The 26,191-nt window shown below is 54.1% G+C and overlaps 1 protein-coding gene across 1 annotated transcript in view; it reads left to right on the top strand.

The window, feature by feature from the left end:
- The first annotated feature begins 579 nt into the window (after positions 1-579).
- Positions 580-26,191, top strand: part of LOC110197177 (mucin-5AC) — a 35,040-nt gene continuing 9,428 nt past the window's right edge. Inside the window, exons 1-32 of the mRNA XM_078148896.1 lie at positions 580-664; positions 936-1,200; positions 2,315-2,429; positions 3,328-3,418; positions 3,583-3,692; positions 3,838-4,051; positions 4,169-4,294; positions 5,051-5,168; positions 5,745-5,883; positions 6,766-6,876; positions 7,396-7,465; positions 7,610-7,747; positions 7,834-7,998; positions 10,175-10,269; positions 11,304-11,430; positions 11,778-12,033; positions 12,123-12,175; positions 12,666-12,766; positions 13,830-13,981; positions 14,444-14,582; positions 15,150-15,263; positions 15,506-15,688; positions 16,463-16,702; positions 16,978-17,134; positions 17,483-17,611; positions 18,533-18,677; positions 19,446-19,489; positions 19,589-19,780; positions 20,530-21,637; positions 22,078-24,278; positions 24,658-24,932; positions 25,572-25,749. Coding sequence (XP_078005022.1) covers positions 580-664; positions 936-1,200; positions 2,315-2,429; positions 3,328-3,418; positions 3,583-3,692; positions 3,838-4,051; positions 4,169-4,294; positions 5,051-5,168; positions 5,745-5,883; positions 6,766-6,876; positions 7,396-7,465; positions 7,610-7,747; positions 7,834-7,998; positions 10,175-10,269; positions 11,304-11,430; positions 11,778-12,033; positions 12,123-12,175; positions 12,666-12,766; positions 13,830-13,981; positions 14,444-14,582; positions 15,150-15,263; positions 15,506-15,688; positions 16,463-16,702; positions 16,978-17,134; positions 17,483-17,611; positions 18,533-18,677; positions 19,446-19,489; positions 19,589-19,780; positions 20,530-21,637; positions 22,078-24,278; positions 24,658-24,932; positions 25,572-25,749 — 7,636 coding nt within the window. The remainder of the gene's footprint in view (positions 665-935; positions 1,201-2,314; positions 2,430-3,327; positions 3,419-3,582; positions 3,693-3,837; positions 4,052-4,168; positions 4,295-5,050; positions 5,169-5,744; positions 5,884-6,765; positions 6,877-7,395; positions 7,466-7,609; positions 7,748-7,833; positions 7,999-10,174; positions 10,270-11,303; positions 11,431-11,777; positions 12,034-12,122; positions 12,176-12,665; positions 12,767-13,829; positions 13,982-14,443; positions 14,583-15,149; positions 15,264-15,505; positions 15,689-16,462; positions 16,703-16,977; positions 17,135-17,482; positions 17,612-18,532; positions 18,678-19,445; positions 19,490-19,588; positions 19,781-20,529; positions 21,638-22,077; positions 24,279-24,657; positions 24,933-25,571; positions 25,750-26,191) is intronic.

The following is a 26,191-nucleotide window of genomic DNA, read 5'->3' as shown; positions in this document are numbered from 1 at the left end:
CCCACTGAAGGAAGGTCCCTTGTTTCTTTGGGCTTCAAGGCAATCTCAGCAGGGCGCATCAGAAGTTGTGTGTGACTACCACCCCGCTCTTCAGGAGCAGGATGATAAGTGACCGGGGGGACCTCTACAGTCTGGGCCTGATCTGTGGGACGCAGCTCCACTGCCTCCACTGCCTGCTGCTGGGGGTCGGGGGAGGGAGGCCTACCCCATCTGGGGAGAGGGAGTCAAAGGACTAACACAGGCAGCTTCCCAGCCAAGCCCTCTGAGCTGCCTCAGGGCAGTAGTCTGGGCTGAGATCAGGAGACCCTTAAAGCAATTCTGGGCCAAGTGAGCGTATGCATTGAGAGTCCAGGATGAGCTGAGGGTGCCCGTGTAGACCCAGCAGCTGCCAGAGACGTCAGCAGGAGGCCTGTCTGCTGCGGGAGCCAATGCCACCCTCACACGTGGCACATGCATGTGATGTGTGATATGTGTGCATGTGCATGTGTATGCCCATGGGGGGCCTGTGGCACCCAGGCAGACAGGGGCTCTCTCTCTCCAGCTCCCTCAGGCAGTCTGCTCCGAATCACCATGCCAGCGATGACCACCATCTTGCCCATGAAGAGTGAGCATGGGCCCTGGGGGCAGGGTCTGGTCGGTGGGCTGGTCCCCATGCGAGGCTCGGGTGTCCTGGCCGAGAAGGCCCCTGCAGCCCCAAATCCAGAGCCTGGGGGGGGGTCTGTCTTACACTTCCTTCAATGGCCTTCTGCCCTATGGAACCCCCAGAGCATGAGATAGACCGGTGCCCTGCAGGTTGGGGACAGGAGGGAGTCAGAGCAGCTTGCCCAAGGCCAAGTCCCTGCCCCGGCCTCGGCCTCCTCCCCCACACAAAGGGGGCAACTGCTCCCTGGGATGAGCATCAGGGCCAGGGCCTCATGCCTGTGTGGGCCCCGCAGCTTACAACCCTTCGCACAATGGCCGAGTGTGCAGCACATGGGGCGCCTTCCACTACAAGACTTTTGACGGGGACATCTTCCGCTTTCCTGGCCTCTGCAATTACATCTTCTCCTCCCACTGCAAGTCTGCCTACGAAGACTTTAACATCCAGGTGCGGCGCTCGCCAGGGCCCAATGCCACCACGACTGTGAGCCACATCACACTGAAGCTTGAAGGGACCGTGGTGGAAATGAGCCCGGCTGCCATCCTGGTCAACGGCAAGCCGTAAGTGCGGGCTTGCATGAGGCTCCTTTCCTTTGAGACCCCAGGGCAGAGGGAAGAGGGAAGAGGGCCGAGCAGCCCCACCACCCCCGCAGAGGGAAGAGGGCCCCCCCAGCAGAGGGAAGAGAGCCAGGCAACCCCACCACCCCCACAGAGGGAAGAAGGCCCCCCCAGCAGAGGGAAGGGGGCCGGGCAACCCCATCACCCCCACAGAGGGAAGAGGGCCCCCCGAGCAGAGGGAAGGGGGCCCCCCCAGCAGAGGGAAGGGGCTGGGCAACCCCACCACCCCCACAGAGGGAAGAAGGCCCCCCCAGCAGAGGGAAGGGGGCCGGGCAACCCCATCACCCCCACAGAAGGAAGAGGCCCCCCGAGCAGAGGGAAGGGGGCCCCCCAGCAGAGGGAAGGGGCTGGGCAACCCCACCACCCCCACAGAGGGAAGAAGGCCCCCCCAGCAGAGGGAAGGGGGCCGGGCAACCCCATCACCCCCACAGAGGGAAGAGGGCCCCCCGAGCAGAGGGAAGGGGGCCCCCCCAGCAGAGGGAAGGGGGCTGGGCAAACCCACCACCCCTGCAGAGGGAAGAGGGCCCCCACAGCATAGGGAAGGGGGCCGGGCAACCCCACCACCCCTGCAGAAGGAAGAGGGCCACCCTCCACTTTCCCCCAGGCAGAGACCCAGCTCCATCACCACCTAGTTCTGTGTCTTTGGGCAAGCCCCCTCCTACTCCCAGCCTTGGCTTCTGGTCAGACCAGATGACCTCTACATGCCCTTTCTCCTCTCTTGGCCTCAGTTTCCTCATCTGTAAAATAACAAGGTTGGGCTAATTGATCTCTAAGGCCTGGTCTAGCCCCTGAAAGAGGTAAATGATGTGGGGGAGTGGCAAATGCAGAGAAAGAGCCAGACCACAGCCTAGCTTGAAATGCTCCTGTCTGTAATTGTAAAGCCTCCTCTCCATGTCTGCCCTGGCCATGGGTCTGCAGGCTCCAGCTGGCAGAGGGCAGAAGGGCCCCCTCCTCAGGGCACCTCATGAGAAGGCTTAGCCTGGGCTCCTTCTCACTGAGGGTCCAGGCCTTCCCCTCCCCTGCCTCTTACCTCCTGAAGATTGTGCTTTCTCTACAGGGTTCAGCTGCCTTTCAGCCAATCCGGCATCCTGATCGAGAACAGCAGCAGCTATGTGAAGGTCACAGCCAAGCTGGGCCTCGAATTCATGTGGAACCAAGATGATGGGCTCCTGGTAAGGGCACCCTCCTGCCAACCATGCTGCTGATGCCAGGGGCCCTGCTCACGGGTGGGGATTCCTCTTGTCTGGACCCACCTCATTTAGAGAGGAGCAATTTACTGGAATGGTGCCCTTGGGGGCATGGAGGGAAGTGGAAAGATGAGGTGGACTGTCCAGAGAAGGGCAGCTCTGTGCTAAGGAAGGGTCTGGACACAGTGGAGGACAGGTCAGAGGATGTGGGGAGGCTAAGCCTGGAAAAGACAAGGCTAGGACACAGGAGAGCTGCCTTCAGGTGTGTGTGGGAGAGGGATTATCCTTGTTCTGCTCAGCCCCAGAGGGCAGAAGCAGGGCCTTGTTGAAAAGGACCTAAGAGGCCTAGATTTGGGCTTGCTAGAAGGCAAAACTTTTAGCCACCACCTCCAAGTGAGAGGGTGAGGCGGGAGGTGGGGCTCCTCCTCTTTGGAGACTTTCCCACAGAGGGGACAGATGCCCACTTGTCAGGGAGAGTGTGGAGGGGTGCTTGGGCAGCTAGGCTTGGCTGGAGGCCACCAGGTCCCCTGTGGCTCATCCACATGTCCAGCCCAGAGACAGAGCCCTGGGGAGCTTGTCTGAGGGATGTGATTTGGAGGCTGATGAAGGTTGGGCTCCTACCCCAGAAGATTTTGTGGGCAAAGCCCACCCAGGCTGGGAGGTTCTGGCCCTAAAGCTGGCTCTGACTCCCATGAGGAAGCCGCATCAACTCATTCCAGCCTTCTGGTGGGTCTGCACCCCTGGGGCCTCGGGCTCCCTCCTCAGAAATGGCTTCTTGTCTAGCCTCTCTTTCTATTATGGCTCACCTCTCAGGGAGGCCGGGCCATGGCAGGATGCTCCGGATCTTAGCCCTGCCTGCATCCTTCATCTCCCTTTGTTGTAGCTGGAACTAGATGCCAAGTATGCCAATCAGACCTGTGGCCTCTGTGGAGATTTCAACGGCATCCCCACCTACAGCGAGTTCTTCTCCAATAGTAAGGAATCCTCCAGGACCCAAGGCCTGTTTCTGGGGCTCCAGGAAGGGCTGGGGAGGAGGGAGGACCACATCCTTTCTCCCCCTCCTCGCCCTCCTATGGTGGGTGGTGCTCAGGGATATCCTCTGTGGAAACTGAGGCTGAGCATTGCTTGCTTCCTACAGATGTCAGACTGACAGCAGTCCAGTTTGGGAACATGCAGAAGATGGACGGGCCCACGGAGCAATGCCTGGACCCCCTACCAACAGCCCTACACAACTGCACAGATGCCTTTGTAAGCCCACCCTTCTCAGAGGAACGCGCCCCTCTCCTGGTCCATCCCCAGACTCCTTTCGGATGAATGAGGGAGGGACCAGCTGATAAGGAGGACAGAAAAGGACGGGACTCTCACCAGCAGGGCCGGCTTCCTGTTTCCCCAGGATATCTGTGAGACCACCCTCAACAGTGCTCCCTTCTTCACCTGCCATGCCCTAGTAAATGTCAGCAGCTACGTGGAGGCCTGCCGCCAAGACTCGTGCCTCTGTGACAAAGGCCAGCACAGCTCCTGTATCTGCAGCACCCTTGCAGAGTATTCCCGGCAGTGCGCCTACGCTGGCGGGCAGCCCATGAACTGGAGGGCCCCAGACCTGTGCCGTGAGTAGTTCTCCCCCCAGCCCCAAGGCCCGGGAGCCCTTACGCCCAACCGTCCCTGGCCCCTCAGGAAGGGCATTCAGTTGAGGACCTCCTGTCTCCTCTTTTGTGTTGTTTCAGCCAAGACCTGCCACTTGAATATGCAATACCATGAGTGCAGCTCCCCCTGCATGGACACCTGCTCCAACCCTGACCAGTCAGCACTCTGTGAAGAACACTGCATGGATGGCTGCTTCTGTCCCTCAGGTGAGTCCCTGTCACCTCCACTGCCTCCCCTCCCCACAGACAATGCCAAGGACCTCATTGCCCTGTGCCAAAGAAGGCGTGAGTCTGCTCACACAGTACTGTGGCAGGGCCCAGGCTGGCAGTGGACTGTGGTGCACGGAGCCATCTGCCTCTGCCCTCAGGTGAGGTGTGGGGGCCATCCTGCCCTGAGGAGATCATCGACTCTTCAGAAAGAATCTTGAGTCTGACCTATGCCTGGCCAAGAACCCCCTCTCCAATGTTCCTGACAAATGCCCATGCAGCTTTCGCTCAGTGCGCTCCAGGGTGGGAGCCCACCCACCACCTCCTGCGCTAGGACAACTCACTTTGTGTCGAAATTTTCCCTGATGCTTGATTCACTTTAACTTTGTTTAGGAGATGTGCACGCACACACGCACACACACACACAGAGACAGAGATACAGAGACAGAGAGATAGAGCATTGATTGAGTGCTTACAAATGGTGTGAATGATGTTGTGGTCACCTTCCTTATGTCCTGCTCCTGAATGAGTCAGCAGTTCTGTAGAACAGAGTCACCAAGGGCGTCTGCAGGGCAGTAGCCCCCAACTTCCATCCCACTAGCCCTGAGTTAGGGGCTTTGCCTCGAGGAGAGGACAGGCACTGGATGCCGGCTGGGCATATCTGGGGCTCCTTTGTCCCTGCTGAAGGGTAAGGAGGAGGGGCCGGGCGGCAGAGCACCAAGGCTCCAAAGCAGCCTCTCTCTCGGCTTGTTTTAGGAACTGTCTTCGATGACATCGGCAGCCAAGGCTGTGTCCCAGTGAGTCAATGCTTCTGTGTGCACAGCGGACAGTCTTATGCCCCTGGAGCCTTTCGCTCCACCGAATGCACCAACTGGTGAGTGAGTGAGTGTCCCCAGCAGTAGCTGCCCATGGCCACAGGGAAGTTCGCTGAAGCAGGAATCTGGAGACTTGAGTTCAAATCCCACCATTGACATTGGCCGGCCTTGTCACCATGGGCAAGTCCTTCCACCCCCCTGCATCTCCTTGATTCAGAGATGGCAAGGCCTTGGTGGCTTCTGGTCCAGCACCATCATTTCACAGAGTGGGGCCACAGACACACAACCAGCGACTGCCAGAGTCAAGGTTCCAACTTTACCCTCTGATTCCAAATCCAGTACTCTTTTGCCTCTGTCTTGCCTCTGCTTCCCCATCTGTGAAATGAGGACAGCCAGGCTTGCCCTGCCAGGTGTGTGCTCAGAGAGCCTTTGAGCACTTTGGACCTGAGAGGCTCCCAGCTGTGATCAGAGTGACCCCAGAGCTGGCGGGTCTTGGGCTTTCCAGTGCCATGGCTGTCTGCTCTGAGCTCCCCAAAGTCTGCATGTGCTCCACCGAGAAGGTCGGTGGGGGGAGATGGCAATGCTGCCTCCCCTCAGATGCATCAGGCTCCTGAAAGTCTCCCTTGTCCTTCTAGCACCTGCTCTGGAGGCCAGTGGAGCTGCCAGGATCTCCCCTGCCCCGGTACCTGCTCTGTGACTGGTGGCTCCCACTTCTCCACCTTTGATGACAAGCATTACACAGTCCATGGGGACTGCAGCTATGTCCTGGTCAAGGTAAAGCCCCCCCCCCCCCCCCCCCCCCCCCGCCCCGGGGGGAAGCCCTGCCTCTGGAGATAATTAACCATTCACCTGGGTGTGTGGGAGGAGACTGCTGTGTGGAGCTCAGGGAGCCACAGAAAGGTGAGCTCTTTCCTTGTCTCTCTGGGGCTCTGTTTCCTCACTGCCAAAATGAAGGGTCCAGATTGTGGTCTCCAGGGCTGTCACGTCCTGGGCTTCTGTGAGGGAGAGACATCAGGGAGGATGGCTGGCCGTCCAAACTGCCCATGATACTGAGCTGGGAGGAGTAGCTAAAATGCTGGGTGATGAAGTCAGGGCCCCCAGGGATCTGAACAAACTCCCACCTGGGCTGAATCTAGAGAGGTAAAGTCTGACACAGACTCGAGTAATCAAACTCGCAAGCACAGCATGGGGGTGCACACACCACTAGATAGCGACTTCTCTGAAGAGTGTCTGGGGCATAAGTGAATTCCTTAGAGCTTCACCCCCTCGCCCAAGCTGGGACCTCTCAAAGGAAGTATTCGACAGTACACGGGAAGCTCTCCCTCCCCCTGCCCCACCTCCACCTGGAGCCCACATCGCCTGTGCCCAAGAACTCCCTCTTCTCTCCAGGAGCTTCATCCCTAGCCAAGTTAAGGTTGGCTTTGTCTGAGGCACAAGAGTTGGGCCCGACAGCCTTGGAGCCTAGGACGGTTTCTGCTCAGAAACCTCACAAGGCGGTGCCGATTTGGCACATGAGGCATTCCCTGTGGTTGGCTGGGTTCAGGAAAGTGGGATCCAAGACCAGCCAGGAGGCTCTCTCCAGCCCAGCCTCGCTGCCCAGGACCTATGTATGGAGAGGTTTTCACAGGCTCTTCTGGGGTCCTTTCCATTCTGCAGCCCTGCGATGACAAGGCCTTCGCGGTCCTGACAGAGCTGCGCAAGTGTGGACTGACTGACAGCGAGACCTGCCTCAAGAGTGTGTCCCTCAGCATCGGCAGCAGACAGACAGTAAGTGTACCCGAGCTGAGGAGACGAGGGGAGGGGGTGAGGAGGAGGAAGGAGGCGCTCCCCCTCTGGGGGAGGGGGGGTTCAGGATGAGGAAGGAGACACATGGGCACTGCTCTGGGGGAGGGGGTGTGAGGAGGAGGAAGGAGGTGCATGAGCACTGCTCTGGGGGAGTGAGGCCCCCAAACCCACTCTCATGGAGTGGGGGCTGGGCCCTGAGCATCTTTAACATTCATTCCTGTGGCCTCCAGCAGTTTCAGTGATTGCCCCAAGGTTGACTTCTCCTTCCATGATCAGTTTAATCAATCAACCAACCGTCAGCATTTATTTAGCACCTTCCCTGTGCCAACCAATGTGCTGAGAGGCTGACTGGAGACCCCTGGACAGGGGAAGCTCTCCTGGTCTGGGGAGGTTCCCATCTGAAGGGTTCTATCCAGAACCCCATGCAGAGAGAGGGCCATGAGTCTGCCAGACCCCATGGCCATCCCTCACCACCATAAGCCTGCTCCCTCTCCTGCCCAGGTGATCGTGGTCAAGTCCACTGGGGAGGTGTTTGTGAACTCTATTTATAGCCAGCTGCCTGTCTCAGCAGGTGAGTGAAGCTTCTTCCCCTTAGTTCTCCCAGCAGCTTCTCAGGAGAGCAGGGCCATGACTCTCATGGCATAGGAGGGTGAGGGTGGGTGGCTGGCTGAGGAGCTTCCCCTGGTCCCATGCTGACCATGCCCTCTGTCCACAGGCAATGCCACCCTCTTCAGACCTTCGTCCTCTTTCATCATTGCTCAGACCAACCTGGGTCTTCAGCTGACCATCCAGCTCATCCCTATCATGCAAATCTTTGTAAGACTGGAGCCATCCCTGCGGGGGCTGACCTGCGGTAGGTGGAGGATGCCCTCCCCTCAGTCCTTCCCGATGGCCCTGGAAGATGGATGGCCTTATCCTCACTGGGCTCACTCCCTCCAGGTCTCTGTGGGAATTTCAATAGCATCCAGGCTGATGATTTCAAGACCATGAGTGGGGTGGTAGAAGGCACGGCCGCCGCCTTTGTCAACACCTACAAGACACAAGCCAACTGTCCCAATATCAAGAATCACTTTGAGGACCCGTGCACACTCAGTGTGGAGAATGGTAAGTGGGCTGTGCAGGGGTGGGGGTGGGGTGGGGGAACAGTATTGCCCAACACACAGACCTCACCTTGGGGAGCAGCTGGGGGATGGGGAAAGGGACCAGCTCTCCATTAGTACTGGGAGCTCCCGGGTGATAAAACTCTCCCTATCAGTGTAGGTGGGCTCCTTCTCGGTGACACTGAAAGCACTGAGGGTCCGTAAGAGCCTTGCCCAGGGTGATACAGTCAGCATAGGTCAGAGGCTTGAACCCAGTTCTTCTTGGCACCAGCATCAACCTTCTGTCCCTGCACTAGGCTGCCGATTCCTGAAGTATTGCCAGGCTGTCCATTGTCCCCGCATGCAGGCCTGGGGGGGCCTGGTTATTTCACTGAACCACAAACTCTCAGGGCAAGCAGGGCCCTCATAGATGTCAACCCCCTTCTCACTCCCTGTCTGAGAGGACACTGGGGCAGCTCAAAGAGGGAGTGTGGCTAGGGTCACACAGCAAGTCAGTGGGGAAGCAGGATGAGAGCCTAGCCCAGAGCCTTCTCCTCTTGAAGCTCCCCTAAGTCTAGCTGATTCATAAGACTGGGGTCCTGTACACTGGGGATGTGATGTGCATATCTGATCCTCCCAGGATGTAGCATGTTCACAGAAAATTAAGAGCAATGGGTCAGAGAAGAATCCAGGGATTGGGGAGAAAGATTTATTTAAAAATTACAAAAATTGAATAGGGAAAAATGTAATGTCTTATACTTGGTTTAAAAAACTTAATTTACAAATATAAGACTAGGAATGAGTGACTACGTAGCAGCTCATCTGAAAAAGATCTGGAAGACAGTGGACCCCTCAAGCTCAACGTGTGCCCCTAGGGCAGTGTGATGCTGCCATCTTGGTCTGTGCCCAGGGGCAGAGCTTCTGGGAACTGGGAGGTGGCAGACCTTCCATTCTCTGCCTGGGCCAGAACCTGTTGAGAGCTAGTTTTTATTTTATTTTTTTTAATTTTTGTTTTTAAACATTTATTAATTTATTTATTTTTAGTTTTCAACATTCACTTCCACAAGATTTTGAGTTCTAAATTTTCTCCCCATCTCACCCCTCCCCCCACCCCTTCTGAATACCCCTTCCTCTAATCTGCCCTCTCTTCTAGCTCTCCCCTCCTCTTATCCCCTTCTCCTTTTATTTTCCTGTAGGGCAGGATAGATTTCTATACCCCATTGCCTGTATATCTTATTTCCCAGTTGCATGTGAAAACATTTGTTTTTAAAACTTTGGGTTCCAAATTTTCTCCCTCCCTCCCTCCCTACCCAACCTCATTGAGGAGGCAAGCAACTCAATACAGGTTATACATGTGTAGTCATGCAAAACACTTCCATAATAGTCATGCTGTGGAAAACTAAGTATATTTCCCTTCATCCTATCCCTCCCCCCATTTATTCTATTCTCTCCTTTGACCCGCTCGCTCCTCAGAAGTGTTCGCTTCTAATTACCCCCTCCCCCAAGATGCCCTCCCTTCTATCACCCCCCCCCCGGAAGCTAGTTTTTAAACCCAGATGTAAGGATCAACACTTCTTCCCGATACCAAGTTTGTGAATTTCCAGGAATCTTTCTGCCCAGTCTTTGGATTCGTGTCTGGTCGTATCAGCCCCCTCATCTGGAGGTCTGGGTCCAGCTACAAGGGCCACAGTTTAGGAAGCACACCAATAAGCCGGACAATGTCTGGGGGGTGACCATGCTGGGGAGGGGTCTCAAGTTCATGGGATATCATGATCACTTAAAGGAACTGGGGGCATTTAGGCTGTGGGAGAGAAGAGCCAGGGTACATGTGAGTGTTGTCTGCATGTGTGTGAAAGGCTGTCTTGTGGGGGAGGTACAGGCTTGTTCTGCTCGGCCCCAGGGGGGCCGTACCACCAGGAGCCACCCTGGGAGCAATGGGGGGAAGCTGCAAAACGGGGTCAGAATGAACTGCCCGGGTGGGAGAGCTGCCCCAGCATGGAAGGGGCTTCCTGGGGAGGGTCTCATAGAAGCCTGTGTTGGGGACAGTGTATAGGGATTCTCAGCAGGTACAGGCTACATGAGAGGCCTCTGGCATGGATCCTGGGAGAGTGGGGCCGGCATGGGCACAGACCCTTGGGAGGCTTGCAGGGTTTGTGAGCCGCAGCCCCCAACAAAAAGCCCCCTGTCCTTTTTGTCTGCAGAGAAATATGCACAGCACTGGTGTGGCCTGCTTACCGACACGCAGGGACTCTTTGCCAAGTGCCATGCAGTGGTCAGCCCTTCCATTTACCATTCGGTAACTACCTGCCAGACATCTTTGGGCTTCAGAGGAAAGGGAGGAGGGCAGTGAGGGAGGGGCACAATGAGAAAAGCCAGCACCCCTCCTGTCCCCCCACTTGCAGAGTTCTTCAACATTCCCCAAAGCCTTTCCTTGCCCATACCAGCCTGATGGAGCACAGGCTCTGAGCCCTTTCACCCCCTGATTACGTTTGAAGACATGAGGAACACAGCATATTACACATTGGAGGTAGAGGGATCTGTCCAAGGTCCTAGAGATATCAAGGCATTAAAATGAGTCTCCAGGCCCCAAATTCAATACTTCCCATCGGATCAGACAACTGATGCAGGGACAAAGCAGGCTCCTGAGGGCAAGTGACAGCTGCTGGATCAGTCTGCTCTATGCAGATGGGATCTCTTCAAATTGAGCCTGATGTCTCTCCTCTGTGACCAGACAGCTCTGTCTAAGGAGCCATTCAGGGACCCTCTGGCCCTCCTCTCCCACCCTAGCCCCTTCTCTATAACCTGGTCCTAGCCTTGGTCCTGGTCCTAGCCTTAGTCCTGGTCCTGTTCCTGGCCCTGGTCCTGGTCCTGGTCCTGGTTCTGGCTTTAGTCCTGGCCCTGGTTCTGGCCCTGGCCCTGGTCCTGGCCCTGGTCCTGGTCCTGGTCCTGGTCCTGGTTCTGGCTTTAGTCCTGGCCCTGGTTCTGGCCCTGGCCCTGGTCCTGGCTCTGGTCCTGACCCTGGTCCTGGTCCCTGCCCTGGATCTGAGACCAGACACTTGAGTGCCTGCACAACCTCCCAGGGCTGATAATAATGAACTCGAGGGTTTGGAATCAAATTGAACAATTAAGAAAACACTCCTTAGTGGTTAAGAGTGATGTGAGTCCCTTCCTCTCCCCATCAAGCCTCCAAATGGGTGACTTTGGCCTGGAGTCTTGGAGGTGGCTCCTGGGCCTGTCTCAGTTCTCTGGCTGGAGAGAATTGGGCCTGAGGGATTCCTGGGGTCACTGAGGACAGCATGGGGGCCACTGAGGGCCTTTTTTGCTCCCCAGAATTGCATGTTCGACACATGCAACTGTGAGAAGAGTGAGGACTGTCTGTGTGCTGCGCTGTCCTCCTACGTGCAAGCCTGTGCTGCCCGGGGAGTACTGCTGAGTGGCTGGAGGGCCGGGGTCTGCAGTAAGTGGTCAAGGGGCTCGATCAAGGCAACACAGAGAGGGGAGGGGGACAATCCTGTGATGGAGATGCTGTTATTACTCCCATTTTACAGTTGAGGAAACTGAGGCAGACAAAGGTGAAGTCCAAGGTAACACAGCTAGCACGTGTCTGAGGCTAGATTTGGATTTGCATCCTGATTCCCAACTGTACCACCAGCTGCCCCTGCGTGGGGGAATAGTCAGGGAGGCCACAGGTCTGGAGGAAAGGGGAAGTGGTTTACCCAAAGCCGTCCCCATGGTCTCAAGAGTTTTGGGAGGACCGGCACACTGCCCACATCCCAACCGCCTCTGTGCCTTCCTTGTCTGCAGCCAAGAGCGTGACCTCATGCCCCAAGTCCCTGATGTACCACTACAACGTCACCACTTGCCAGCCCACCTGCCGCTCTCTTAGTGAGCCTGACGTCACCTGCAGTATCAAGTTCGGCCCCGTGGACGGCTGTACCTGCCAGGAAGGCACCTTCATGGATGACAAGGGCAAATGTGTGCCTGCGGCCAGCTGCCCATGCTACTACCAAGGGTCTGCTGTTCCAAACGGAGAGTCTGTCCATGACAATGGGGACATGTGGTAAGGAGCCTGCCCTGGACCTTCCTGACCCTGCAGTGTGGAGGGAGGAGAGGCCCTGGACGAGGCTGACTCTGCTTCTTCTTTTCTAGCACTTGTACCCAAGGCAGACTGAACTGCATTGGAGGCCAGGTCCCAAAGCCAGGTAAGTCCCAAGATGGCTCGGTGCTATGGTCTGCCCCTCTGAAGGCCCCACCCCGGCCCTCTGATCGAGCGGCCAGACCACCAGCCAGGGGTGGCCAAAAGCCCGGAAGAGCTTCCTCTCAGGAAGTGTCCCCAGATCAGGGGCCTAGGCCAACATGGGAGTTGGAAGGGGCCCTGGAGTCCACTGAGGGCTGTCCCCTCATTTTACTGAGGGGGTCATGTAGCTGGGATGGACTCCTTAGCTCCATGAATGACCACTTTCTCCCTGTGGCCTGGCCACCTTTGGGCATCTTCCCTGCATTCCTACACCTCAATATGTCTGCCTGTGTGAAAGCTAAGGTGCTGTCTCTGAGCCCTGGGCACAGAGCAGTATTCTCATGGCAGGCTGGCTCCAGCCCTGGCCCTGGCCCCAGCCCACAAGGATGAACTCTACAAGCTGGGCAGTCCATGGCTGCCAGGCCTGCTCACAGCTCACTTCTCTTCTCTACCAGCCTGCGCTGCCCCCATGGTCTACTTTAATTGCAGCAAGGCCTCGGCAGGAGCGACCGGAGCTGAGTGTCAAAAAAGCTGCCACACCCTGGACATGCACTGTGTGAGTGTCACACGAAGCTTTGCACCACCCTCCTTCTCACAGGGAGCACCCCACCCCTACCCTGTGCTTATATCAAGACGGGGCACTGCATCACCCACCCTCCCACGCCAGCCCTGTGCATGCATAAATGGGAGTGAGAAGTAGGATCAGGGTGTCAGGCAGAAGGTTTTGTGCCCCTGTACATGGGCACAAGTATGTGGACACACTCACAGGGCACCCTCATACACATACACTTTTACTATTACACACACACACACACACACACACACACACACACACACACACACACACCCTGCCTGGTCATGTGGCCAGCCCACCCCCCACTCTCAAACCTTGCCTGCCTGGGACAGGCCTGGCACACTTCCTCATGACAGTGCCATGAATGAGGGGGGCAGACAGACGCCTGGTCCTTCTTTCCCTGTCCCCCTCCATCTCTGCTGCTGGCTGCTTCCCACTCTGTGGCATCCAGGCCTTAAAGCAGGACACAGGCCAGAGCTCACATTCATCACCTCTGCAGAGCTTACAGTAGCTCTCATTTCCTTCTGACCACTTCAAGGCTGCCCAGCACATGCAGGAAGGGGAAACCCGTGGGATGTAGAGCCTGGACCTGTGACGGCAAAGGCAGCCAACTCCCCAGAAGTCTTTGCTTAGGGTCCTCCCAACACCTGCCTCTCTGCCTGTCAGTCTGTCTGTCTGTCTGCCTGACTCTCTGCCTGTCTGTCAGTCTGCCTGCCTCTCTGCCTCTCTGTCAGTCTGTCTGCCTCTCTGCCTGTCAGTCTTTCTTTCTTTCTTTCTTTCTTTCTTTCTTTCTTTCTTTCTTTCTTTCTTTCTTTCTTTCTTTCTTTCTTTCTTTCTTTCTTTCTTTCTTTCTTTCTTTCTTTCTTTCTTTCTTTCTCTCTGTCTGCCTCTCTGTCAGTCTGTCTGCCTGCCTCTCTGCCGTCAGTGTGTCTGTCTGCCTCTCTGCCTGTCTGTCAGTCTGTCTGCCTCTATGTCTGTCAGTCAGTCTGCCTGCCTCTCTGTCTCTGTTAGGCCTTTGACATGAGTCTTCTCTTGCCCACAACAGTATAGCAGCCAGTGTGTCTCTGGTTGCATGTGTCCAGATGGGCTGGTGTCTGATGGAGAAGGAGGCTGTGTCCACAAGGATCAGTGCCCATGTGTCCACAATGAGGCCAGATACCATGCTGGGGAGACCATTCAGGTGGAGTGCAACACCTGGTAGGTGCCCTCAGCTGCCCGGAGGCCTTGGCTTCACCCGCCGCACAGTCAGGCAGCTTTCTTCAATGAAGCAGCTCAGGAAGGCCTTGTAGGCAGGGTGTCCCAGTTGAGGTCCAGGGAGGGCTTTCCCTGCAAGAGAGATGCAGCCAGATTTCCAAACTCGCACCTCCTTGGACTCTTTGGTGCTTTGCCCGTTCCCAAAGAATTTTCCTGCTGAGCTTAAAGGAGGCAGGAAGGGTATGTGTGGGTTTGAGCTGGGTCTCCCCTGATGCCAAGGCCAGCACTCTGACAGCTGCTCTACCTTCCCCAAGAAGGAAGCCAGCCCTGGCCACATATAGCCCAGGAGGGAGCAGGTTCTAGCCTGGTCTTCCTCCTCCAGCCCCCCGTTCCCACTGTCAGGCAGCCTGTGCCACACGGGCCTGAAAGACATCTCTGCCCCCCTTTCTTCCCTTCTCCCCTCAGCACCTGTAAGAATCAAATGTGGCAGTGTACGAATGAGTCCTGCTTGGCCACATGTGCTGTGTATGGTGATGGTCACTACATCACCTTTGATGGCCAGCGCTATAGCTTCAATGGAGACTGCGAGTACACACTGGTCCAGGTAAGAGGGAAGGCCATGCTGGCCATGTCTTCCTCCCTCCCTGCCTTCCTTCCACCCTTCTCAGAACATTCATAGAGCCCCTCCCTCTGAAGGTTCCCTCCAATGTTTCCCTACCTGTGCAGCTGACCCCAAGGGCTGAGTGGAAGGAGAACTCTGGCCACTCCTAGTGACGGGGTTGGGGATTGCCTGGGGTCCTGACCTGTGCTGGGCAGGACATGGATTGTCCAACAGCCAGCCTGCTCCTGTCCAGAGGCCTGTCCCCAGCGGAGGAAGGCAGACCATTTTTGAAGTGGTAGGGGACCCTATGTCAGAGATTTTGAGAGTGGCCACACATGCAGAATCCTAGAACACGTTCTGTGAGATTCCAGGCTAGATCGCAAGGGCAATCTTAGTCACTCCATCTGCCACTTCCCAGACAGGGAGAACTCAAGGGGAGTCACTGGATCGGGGAAGGAGATCTGGCATGAGAGCCCAGGTTGTTGGCAGCGGGTGCCTGGTAGGCCTGGGGCAGGGAGGCTGGCCTTGCCCCTGGAGTCCCTTCCACTGAGAGAGCCCTTCCCTCGGCAGGACCGCTGTGGGAAGAATATCAGTGCCAAGGGGACTTTCCGAGTCATCACAGAGAACATTCCCTGCGGGACCACAGGCACTACCTGCTCCAAGACCATCAAGATCTTCTTTGGGGTGGGTCTCTACCTGGGGAAGGACTTGAAAAAGAGGCTGTCCAAGGAGAGTCCAAGGCAAGGGCTGGGGGCTGGGGCTAGCCTTGGCTAGGCGTGACTTCCCAGCAAAGCAAGAAGGAGAAAGGGTCACAGGACTGCGTGGGAGGCCCACTGTGCCCTGAGTGGGGCCACCGTCAGGCACTGTCCTGATGCCCTTGTGGGTCTGAGCACAGGCACTGAGCAGCCTTTGTCCTTTTAATCCAGGGCTATGAGCTGAAACTCAGTGAAGGGAAGGTAGAAGTGATAGAGAAGAAAGGTGCCAAGGGAGAGCCGCCTTACAGCATCCACCAGAAGGGCATCTACCTGATCGTGGACACCAACCTTGGGCTGGTGCTGCTGTGGGACAAGAAGACCAGCATCTTCATCCAGCTCAGCCCAGACTTCAAGGTACCATGGCTGCGCAGCCAGTGCCATGACCTCGTGGATGCAGGCTGCCCCGGAGAGGGCTTAATGGCGGCCAGGCTCTTGCTGGAAAATCCAATGCCTCTGTGTGTGTGTGTGTGTGTGTGTGCGTGTGCACGTGCACGTGCATGTGTGTGTGTGTGTGCATGCACAAGTTGCATAATGCATACATAAGTGTGCATGTGCATAGGTGTACATGCATGTGCATTGTGTGTGCCTGAATGGGTGTGTGCATGCGTGCATGTGTTTGTGCCCATGGATGTGCATGTTTCCATGTTTGTCAGCCAGAAGCTGAGTTCAGGGCTCAGACACTGAAATACCTACAGTGCCAGGCATGGGGGGCAGACAGAGATGAGGAAGACAGAGTCAGTGTCCAGCATGATGCTAGGCAGGCTATGTGCAGAGCTGCAGCAGCCCAGGTCAGCTAGGATTCAGTTACAAAACACTTTCCTCCCAACAACCTCCAGCTGCAGAAGCGTGGACCCTTATTTTGAAGATGAGGAAAAGGAAGCTTTTGCTCATCAGTGAGTGGTGGCATGCCAGGAGTCTCTCCCTAGGGCCACACCACCTGAGGCATTTGAGGACAAGGAGGATTTGAACGGGGGAGAATGGGTAAAAGGAGAGAGGTTGGGCAGGGCCAGTGGGCCAGACTCTTCTCCAGCAGGGTGGGGAATAGTGGCAGCAGAGCTAGCAGAGGTGTGCAGGCAGACTAGGGTCATGTTCTTCCACCTTCCTGACCTCATCCTTCTCTCTGGGCAGGGGAAGGTCTGCGGCCTCTGCGGGAATTATGATGGTAACAGCATGAATGACTTCACCACCAGGAGCCTCTCGGTGGTGGGCGACGTGCAGGAATTCGGGACCAGCTGGAAGATGTCCCCCTCCTGCCCGGATGCCGGCCCCACCAGGGACCCCTGCACCGCCAACCCTTACCGCAAGGCCTGGGCCCAGAAGCAGTGCAGCATCATCAACAGCGCCATCTTCGCCACCTGCCATCCTCATGTAAGACAGATCCCAAGGGATGGGGCATCCCCCTGCCTCCCCTCAGCATCACTGGCACTCAACTGCACACGAGAGCCTCAATCTCTTCTCAGGGAGGATGTGGCCTCTCTATCAGCCAAAGAACCTGAGTCAGTCTTGGGGTCATTCCCTGCCCCACCCCCATAATCTTCTTATTGTAAATTGAAGGCAGGAGATGAAGTCCTGGGTGACTTTGGGGGGTCATCTGTGTCCTGCTGGGGAGCAAGAAACACCGATGCTAACTTTGGTGTCCATAGGTTGAACCCACCAGATACTATGAGGCTTGTGTGTCAGATGCATGCGCCTGTGACACCGGGGGAGACTGTGAGTGCTTCTGCACAGCTGTGGCCGCCTATGCCCAAGCCTGCAATGAGATCAATGTCTGTGTCTCCTGGAGGACGCCCAGTATCTGCCGTGAGTCTCTGCACCCCCATAGGATTCAGGCAGGCTTGGCCTGCAGATCCACTCCCCCCAAAGTTCATCTCCAGGGACACAGCCAGAGGGGAGATGCCGAGGTCTAAGGCCATGCCAGGGTTGGGCTATACCACAGGGCACAGTGAGAACTGGTAGGAAGAGCCACCCAGTGGCCCGCCACCCTAGCTCTGCTCTCTGCATCACTGTCCTGTCTCTGTCACCTTTGGGGTCTATCAGAGGTGACCCAGGTCTTCTCAAGAATTGTCCCCAAGATCAGGTGGGCATAGCAGGAGGGTTGATGCCAAGATGCCCTTACATGCCTCGTCACACTTTGGTTCTCCCCTTCAGCTCTCTTCTGTGACTACTATAATCCCAATGGCTCCTGTGAGTGGCACTACCAGCCCTGTGGTGCTCCCTGCATGAGGACCTGTCACAACCCGAGTGGGAAGTGCTCTCACAACATCCGAGGGCTAGAAGGTAAAGCAGTGGAACCCCACCCCCCAGGAAGCTCAAAGGGTTCCCAAGACCATGGGTGCCTACCCACGCCCATGGCATGACCTAACAACACTTTCTGCCTTTGGCCTTGCCATGACCAAAGCACCAGAACCAAGTGCCTTGTCTGAGATCACATGGTGGAGGAGGGAGAGGAGGGTGGGGAGGAGGGAGAGGAGGGTGGGAAAGACAGGAGTGAGCTCCTGAAGTCTCCCTGATCTAATACCTGACAGGACCCCTTACCTTATTGTCCTGTGCCTCCAAAGCAATGTCTTCTCTAGGAAGCTAGGAGGAGCTCAGGAACCCCTGACTCAGGGACAAGATTGACCCTGAGTTCCCTGGCAGTTTGGGCATCATCTCTCCCTCACCCACTTTGCATGCATTCCACACCTAGAAGGCCACTGGCAGCTGGGGTGCTACAGGCTCCTGTGCTCTCCATTTACCCTCACACACAGACTAGAAGGAGTCCCTCCCTAAACACTTCCCTCTTTCTTGCTCAGTCTCTATGTGATCCATCCCCAGAGCACACTCACTACATTCACTCATCCTTCCAGGTCAGTGATTGGTCTCTCAGACCATGGGGAGCCCTGAGTGCACTCCACCCCGCGCCAAGCCCAGGGACTCCTAGGCACCCGCTTTCCCCAGCAGCCTCCTGGCACACATAGGTCTCTATCCCTCCCCCACCCAGTCCCACAGCCACCCAAGCTCCAAACAATAGCTCTCCAAGCAATCCCTGGGCAGGATCCACCTGTCAAATCCTATTGCTCAAGTCACAAATTCTTTTGCTACAAAAACTACCTGGAAGGTGTAATCACCTGGCCACAAACTTTGGTCATAGGTGAGGCTGGAAAATAGTTGGGTGGTCCAACACAATTTGAGAGCAAAGTCCCCTTGTTGGCCCTGCAGGCTGCTACCCCAAGTGCCCTCCAAAGACCCCCATCTTTGATGAGGATAAGATGGAGTGTGTCCAGAGCTGTGCTCCCTGCTACATCGAAGGAAGGTACTACCCACCAGGCTCCCCAGTACCCTCGGACAAGAACTGCCAATCATGGTAAGAGCTGGTGTACTCAGGGTGGTGAGTGAATGACATCTGCCCCACCCAATTCTGCTGTGATTGGGATTGTCTGGAAGCCTGAAAGCCCAACAACCTTCCACCTTCCACCTTCCACCCTGACTTGTTCCATGGGGCACCAGCCAATGTCCATGGATAAGAGCTCGTCAGAGGCTGATGTGTCCCTCATAAGGAAGGTGCCAGGGGCAGCTAGGTGGCACAGTGGATACAGCACTGGCCCTGAAGTCAGGAGGACCAGAGTTCAAATCTGGCCTCAGACTTAACACTTGACACTTACTAGCTGTATGATCCTGGGCAAGTCACTTAACCCCAATTGCCTAAAAAAAGGCTTTAAAAAAAAACAAGGGAGGTGCCGGTAGTTTGGAGCCGTTCTTCTAAAATTCACGGAAAAGAGAACAAGGGGGAGCCTTGTTCATCAGTGGTGTGGGGAGTCCATCCATAGAGGAGGTCTCATGAAGACTGCAGCAGAGATCCCCCCAGGTGACCACTTCTACAGAAATAGACCGTTTGTGGCTGGCATCCTGTCTGCACCTGTCCTTAGCAAACCCAAGTGCTGTCCTGAGGCGACGATCCCTGGCTGTGTGGTGGGGGTGGGGGTGGTGACTGGAGGAAGGAATGGAAGCAAATGGAAAGCAGAGCCGGTGGTGGATGACCCAAACGAGACTGGTGATTGTGGCTGCCTGCCTTTATAGATATTCAAGAGATGGAATGTCTGGCTCTCTTTCCCATTTTTCTCTCTGTTCTCAGCTCATGCACCGAGGCGGGCATCAAGTGCACTTATGACTCAAAGGGTAAGAGATGAGCTAGTTTTTGTGGGCATCCCCCTGGGTTGGGGCTAGCTGAGTGTCACATCATATGTTTGATGAGGTTCTGTCTCTTCTGGCTGCCAGCATGCATCTGCACTTACAAAGGAAAGTCTTTCCTCCCTGGGGATATCATTTACAACACCACAGATGGCACTGGGGGCTGCATCATTGCCAACTGCAGTGCCAATGGCACTATTGAGGGCACCGTGCATGACTGTACCCTCACCACCTCAGCTCCCTCCACCACCTTTGCCTTCTCTGACACCACCACACCAGGTAAGGCCACAACCTGAGTCTGCAGTTAATCCATCAGCAATTGTCAACATGCACGCTACTGTGGTACACACTGAATATGGAGACAGAAAGGAGATCATCTCTGCCCCCAAAAAGCTTCCTTTCTGTTGAACACAGAAATAGACTCAAAGTGATTTCAGGGCAGGGAAGGCACTCCTGTGGCAAGGGACCAGAAAATCCTCTGGGTCACAGGTTCTGGGGAAAGGACTTGGCTTCCTTTGCTAGGTCCAGTATTCTAGAAGGATATAAATTAGGCAGTGCCTTACTCATTTGCTCTGAGCAATTGCAGCAGCATGGTTTCCCTTGATGTGTTCTCCTACATTGCCCTTTTCCCATGTGAGGAAGCTCCCTTAGCTTCCTTTACAAATGTGAAGACACCAATGTACAGCCATGGGACTAAACATTGAAGATGATCCCCTGGCCAGAGACAAGACATACCAAATGCTAAGGCTTCCTTAGAATTCCAGCCTCACAGCACATAGGCTTCTTTCCTCTGCAAAACTACTGTCACATTGATCGGGGGAGGAGGGAGTAGATATCCTCATTATTCATAATATCATAATGACATATATCATATAACTTGTATCATAATAACATCCCATTATTCAATTCTTCTTCTTCTAAATTCCCAGGTCATCATTTTACATCACAAGGACACACAGCTACAAGAGAAATCACACCTGTAACTAGCTTCTCTGTGGAACCTTTCACGACTTCTTTGCCTATGACAGTACCAACTGTAACCAGGGTGAACACAAAACGATTCACTATTTCCGCCACTAACACCAGTATCACAACAGGAACTTCCTTTGAAAGTGTCAGTACACCTGGCATGACATCTGAAACCACAACGTGTGATGAAGTCTGCACTTGGTCCCCTTGGCTGGATGTCAGCCACCCAGGATCAGGAGCTAACAGCGGCGATTTTGATACTCTGGAGAATATCAGGGCAGAGGGCTACAGAGTGTGCAGATCGCCAAAGGAGGTAGAATGTAGGTCTGCAGAGTTCCCTGCTGTGCCATGGCAGGACCTCAACCAAACTGTGGAGTGCAGCAGAGCCCAGGGGCTGATCTGTCACAATACGGATCAGGTGTCTGGAAAATGTGACAACTACCACATCAGAATTTTATGCTGCTTTTCTCAACCGTGTACTCGCCACAAGGTCACAGCTCTCACAACAGCAGCCCATTCAGGAAGCACAGTTGCTCATGGCACATCTATTTCAAGACCACCGACAACGCCAGAACCCAAAGGAATCTCAGGGAATCACCTGACCAAATCAACTGCCACTCCATCAACAAGGGAAACTAAGACAATAACAAAACTCTCTCCTTCACCAGAGACACCGGGAACCAGCAGTCACTCTCCTGATGTGACACCTAGGCAGGTGACAATGTTACCACTGACAAATTCATGTCTACGAGAAGTCTGTGAATGGACACCCTGGATAGATGGGAGTTATCCTGAGTCAGATATAAATGGGGGAGACTTTGATACATTTAAGGATTTAAGAGCAAAAGGCTACAAATTTTGTGAGGTCCCCACAGCAGTGGAATGCAGAGCTGAAAGCTTCCCCAACACACCTTTGAATGAGCTGGAACAGAATGTGACTTGTAGCAAGACAGAAGGATTGCTGTGCTTAAACAAAGATCAGCTCCCACCGATATGCTACAATTATGAGATCCGGATACAGTGTTGTTCAAAGAAAGATTTCTGTCACTCGGGAGGAGAGAGCAGGCAAAAAAATACAACATCTCCTACACAGCCTCCAAGATCAAGTGGAGTGCATTCAACTAGGACAGAAAGAAAGCCTACAGAGACCCCAAGCTGCCAACGACAGTGCTCATGGACCAAGTGGTTTGATGTGGATTTCCCCTCATCGGGACCCAATGGTGGAGATGTGGAAACCTACAACAACATCATGGCAAGAGGAGAGAAAATCTGCCACCAGCCGGAATACATTACACGGCTTGAATGTCGAGCAGAGAACTATCCCCATGGCTAACATTGAGAAAATAGGACAGGTGGTGGAATGTAATGCTGACTATGGGCTCATCTGCAGGAACCAGGATCAGAAGGGGACATTCAAGACGTGTTTTAATTATGAGATTCGTGTCCTCTGCTGTGAGCCAATGAAGAACTGCCCCAATACCACTGCTACATCTGCAAACACTCCCATTACCACATCAGTCACCACGAAGCCGAGTCCTGAGACAACCTCCATGTTGTGGCCACCACAAGCAACTCGGTTCCATCTTCACCCACAACCACAATAACAGCGTTCCCCCTCCACACGCAAACGGAAAGCCATCCTCACCTCCTACAGCCACAACCGCTGAAACAGCGAGCCAATCACCGGCTCCCAGCTGCCAGCCACAGTGCTCATGGACCAAGTGGTTTGATGTGGATTTCCCCTCATCGGGACCCAATGGTGGAGATGTGGAAACCTACAACAACATCATGGCAAGAGGAGAGAAAATCTGCCACCAGCCGGAATACATTACACGGCTTGAATGTCGAGCAGAGAACTATCCCCATGTTAACATTGAGAAAATAGGACAGGTGGTGGAATGTAATGCTGACTATGGGCTCATCTGCAGGAACCAGGATCAGAAGGGGACATTCAAGACGTGTTTTAATTATGAGATTCGTGTCCTCTGCTGTGAGCCAATGAAGAACTGCCCCAATACCACTGCTACATCTGCAAACACTCCCATTACCACATCAGTCACCACGAAGCCGAGTCCCGAGACAACCTCCCATGTTGTGGCCACCACAAGCAACTCGGTTCCATCTTCACCCACAACCACAATAACAGCGGTTCCCACTTCACACGCAAAAGGAAAGCCATCCTCACCTCCTACAGCCACAACCGCTGAAACAGCGATCCCATCACCGGCTCCCAGCTGCCAGCCACAGTGCTCATGGACCAAGTGGTTTGATGTGGATTTCCCCTCATCGGGACCCAATGGTGGAGATGTGGAAACCTACAACAACATCATAGCAAGAGGAGAGAAAATCTGCCACCAGCCGGAATACATTACACGGCTTGAATGTCGAGCAGAGAACTATCCCCATGCTAACATTGAGAAAATAGGACAGGTGGTGGAATGTAATGCTGACTATGGGCTCATCTGCAGGAACCAGGATCAGAAGGGGACATTTAAGACGTGTTTTAATTATGAGATTCGTGTCCTCTGCTGTGAGCCAATGAAGAACTGCCCCAATACCACTGCTACATCTGCAAACACTCCCATTACCACATCAGTCACCACGAAGCCGAGTCCTGAGACAACCTCCCATGTTGTGGCCACCACAAGCAACTCGGTTCCATCTTCACCCACAACCACAATAACAGCGGTTCCCACTTCACACGCAAAAGGAAAGCCATCCTCACCTCCTACAGCCACAACCGCTGAAACAGCGAGCCCATCACCGGCTCCCAGCTGCCAGCCACAGTGCTCATGGACCAAGTGGTTTGATGTGGATGTCCCCTCATCGGGACCCAATGGTGGTGATGTGGAAACCTACAACAACATCATGGCAAGAGGAGAGAAAATCTGCCACCAGCCGGAATACATTACACGGCTTGAATGTCGAGCAGAGAACTATCCCCATGTTAACATTGAGAAAATAGGACAGGTGGTGGAATGTAATGCTGACTATGGGCTCATCTGCAGGAACCAGGATCAGAAGGGGACATTCAAGACGTGTTTTAATTATGAGATTCGTGTCCTCTGCTGTGAGCCAATGAAGAACTGCCCCAATACCACTGCTACATCTGCAAACACTCCCATTACCACATCAGTCACCACGAAGCCGAGTCCTGAGACAACCTCCCATGTTGTGGCCACCACAAGCAACTCGGTTCCATCTTCACCCACAACCACAATAACAGCGGTTCCCACTTCACACGCAAAAGGAAAGCCATCCTCACCTCTTACAGCCACAACCGCTGAAACAGCGAGCTCATCACCGACTCCCAGCTGCCAGCCACAGTGCTCATGGACCAAGTGGTTTGATGTGGATTTCCCCTCATCGGGACCCAATGGTGGAGATGTGGAAACCTACAACAACATTATCGGAAAAGGAGAGAAAATCTGCCAGAGACCTGAATACATTACAAGGCTTCAGTGTCGATCAGAGAACCATCCCCATACTGAGATTGAAAAAATAGGACAGGTGGTTGAGTGCAACCCTGACTATGGCCTAATCTGCCGGAACCAGGATCAGGAAGGAACCTTGAAGATGTGTTTGAACTATGAGATCCGGGTTCTCTGCTGTGAGCCAGTGGAATCCTGTCCTTTAGCAGTGTCCAGCTCAAGCTTTCCACCAAGCATTTCCAAGAATGCATCAGCCACAACCTCTGCTCCAAATAGTATGTTCCCACCTGTACGTGTTTCCACATCCTTTACCACCTTGTCTCCACAATCAAGTTCGTCATGTTACTGTTTCTTGTCTGGGAAAGTCTATCGGTCTGGTAAGTGCCTTTTAATAGGTATTTCCTTTCTCAGTTGTTTGTACTTGTGATATTCCCTAATCTCTTCACTTCCACTCCTCTTATCCGTTCCCTCACTGGAGTCTAAGAGTCCTTGTTGCACTGCTTTCCCTCCATGGCTTCCCTGAAGAGCCACAAAATCATTTCCAGTGGCCATAGAGACTTATGCCAACTTATGGAGGGCCTGTGATCAATCCCTTTTCCTGACTTTTCTGGTTTGTTTTCTTTGACATTCATACTAGCATGAAACAAACATTCACGCTAGCAATAACAGCAAAATCAAGTGAAATGAGCCTTCCCCCTTCATTCCAGCTGCTTTTCCAAGTACACTCTCATTCAAAGCTTGATTTTTACCCCACAGGAACTCTCATATACAACCAGACAGATCACACAGGGCATTGTTACTCTGCTCTTTGCAACAAAGACTGTAGTGTGAGAAGGATAGCAACAATCTGCCCCACTTCAGCTCCTGCTCCCGTCCTATCCCAATCATCATCAACCTCTGCATCGGCAGCCACGGCCACAGTCACAGCCACATCATCATCCACTCTCACGTTGCCATCAGCATCTTCATCTCTCTCTCCAGTCACGCCAACAAAGTCGAGAGATTGTCTGAATGCAGTACCACCCAGAAAAGTTAGTTGGACGTCTTTGGCACAGCGGGGACTGACCTTGCGGGGGAACAGTTTCAAGAGTTGTGTGTAGGAATTTTCCAAAGTTTGCTTAAATTACTTAAGAATCTGAAGTTGGGGTGTCTGGGAAGATCGTTACAAGAAATAGAGAAGTGGAGAGCATAATTTGGCTTTGAGAAAAATGGTAGTTTTTCAGTATGCTGAGTCAGAAGTAATGGGTGAACACTCAAGGGGAAAGAGTTGTCTCAGGAGGTATGCCAGGGTCACTGATACAAGTGTTGGAATCGTCCCAAAGGGGGTGAGTTGGTATTGGAAAGGGTCTCAGACATAACTTGGAGCCGAACAAGGTAATAGAGTAAGTACTAGAGGAAGACCCATTCTGATCCACATAAAGGGCTCCATTCCTCTACTGGAATACAAGAGATGTTCTACTAATGGGATTTGTAACTGGATTTGTAGGGGCCTCCAGGAACTTGGCGACTTCTTTATGTGTTTAGTACCTTCCTTTCTGAATGGCACACTAGAGAAGAATCCTGCAATTGATCACATCAGGAAATCACTGGAGCTACTCCCCCACCCCTCTTCTGGGCCTTCACTTGAGCTTCAAGACCCTAGTTCCAAATCTGTATCCTTTCTTTCACAGAAAGGAGAGACCTGGTCCATACACAAGTGCAAGAAAGCCACCTGTGAGGGTGATGATGTGATCACACTGACACCTGTGAGCTGCCCTGCGGTGAAGAAGATGTCCTGTGCTAATGGCTACCCTCCTGTGAAGGTCTATGATGATGCTGAGCACTGCTGCTACCATTATGAGTGTCAATGTGAGTGACTGAGAGTGGAGCCCAAGTTGATGGCTCCACAGTGAGTTGAGACCAGTGGAGGATGTGTCCAGAATGCTGAACTGAGGCAGCTACCAGTTTTTGAGCATCATGCAGACAGCAGAGATTAGTGCTTAATTAGCCAGAATAACTAATCAAAGAGGAAGCTACTCTCTCATTTCCCCCCTCCTCAGGCCCTGCTGTCCCTCTCCTGCTAATACCCACCAGTGTCTGTGTGCAGAGGCAGCACCTCCCCACCTTCCCTGAAATAGGACATGCCTGATATCATTTATGTCAGAAGCAGGTCCCGAGTTCAAAAATTCCAGTTATTGCTCTTGCTGATGTGCAGAGAGTAAAGGCAAGGTCTCTGAATCTTGGAAGGATTCAAGGAAAGGGGACCTGCTCCTTGTTTCCAGTTTCCCCAAGAATAGGGCACACAGGCACT

The sequence above is a fragment of the Phascolarctos cinereus genome, unplaced genomic scaffold (assembly GCF_003287225.1).
Source record: "Phascolarctos cinereus isolate Bilbo 61053 unplaced genomic scaffold, phaCin_HiC Scaffold_9;HRSCAF=440, whole genome shotgun sequence".
NCBI classification, from domain to species: domain Eukaryota; kingdom Metazoa; phylum Chordata; class Mammalia; order Diprotodontia; family Phascolarctidae; genus Phascolarctos; species Phascolarctos cinereus.
Note: the sequence above shows the minus strand (reverse complement) of the source record. Positions and strands in the feature narration are given on the sequence as shown.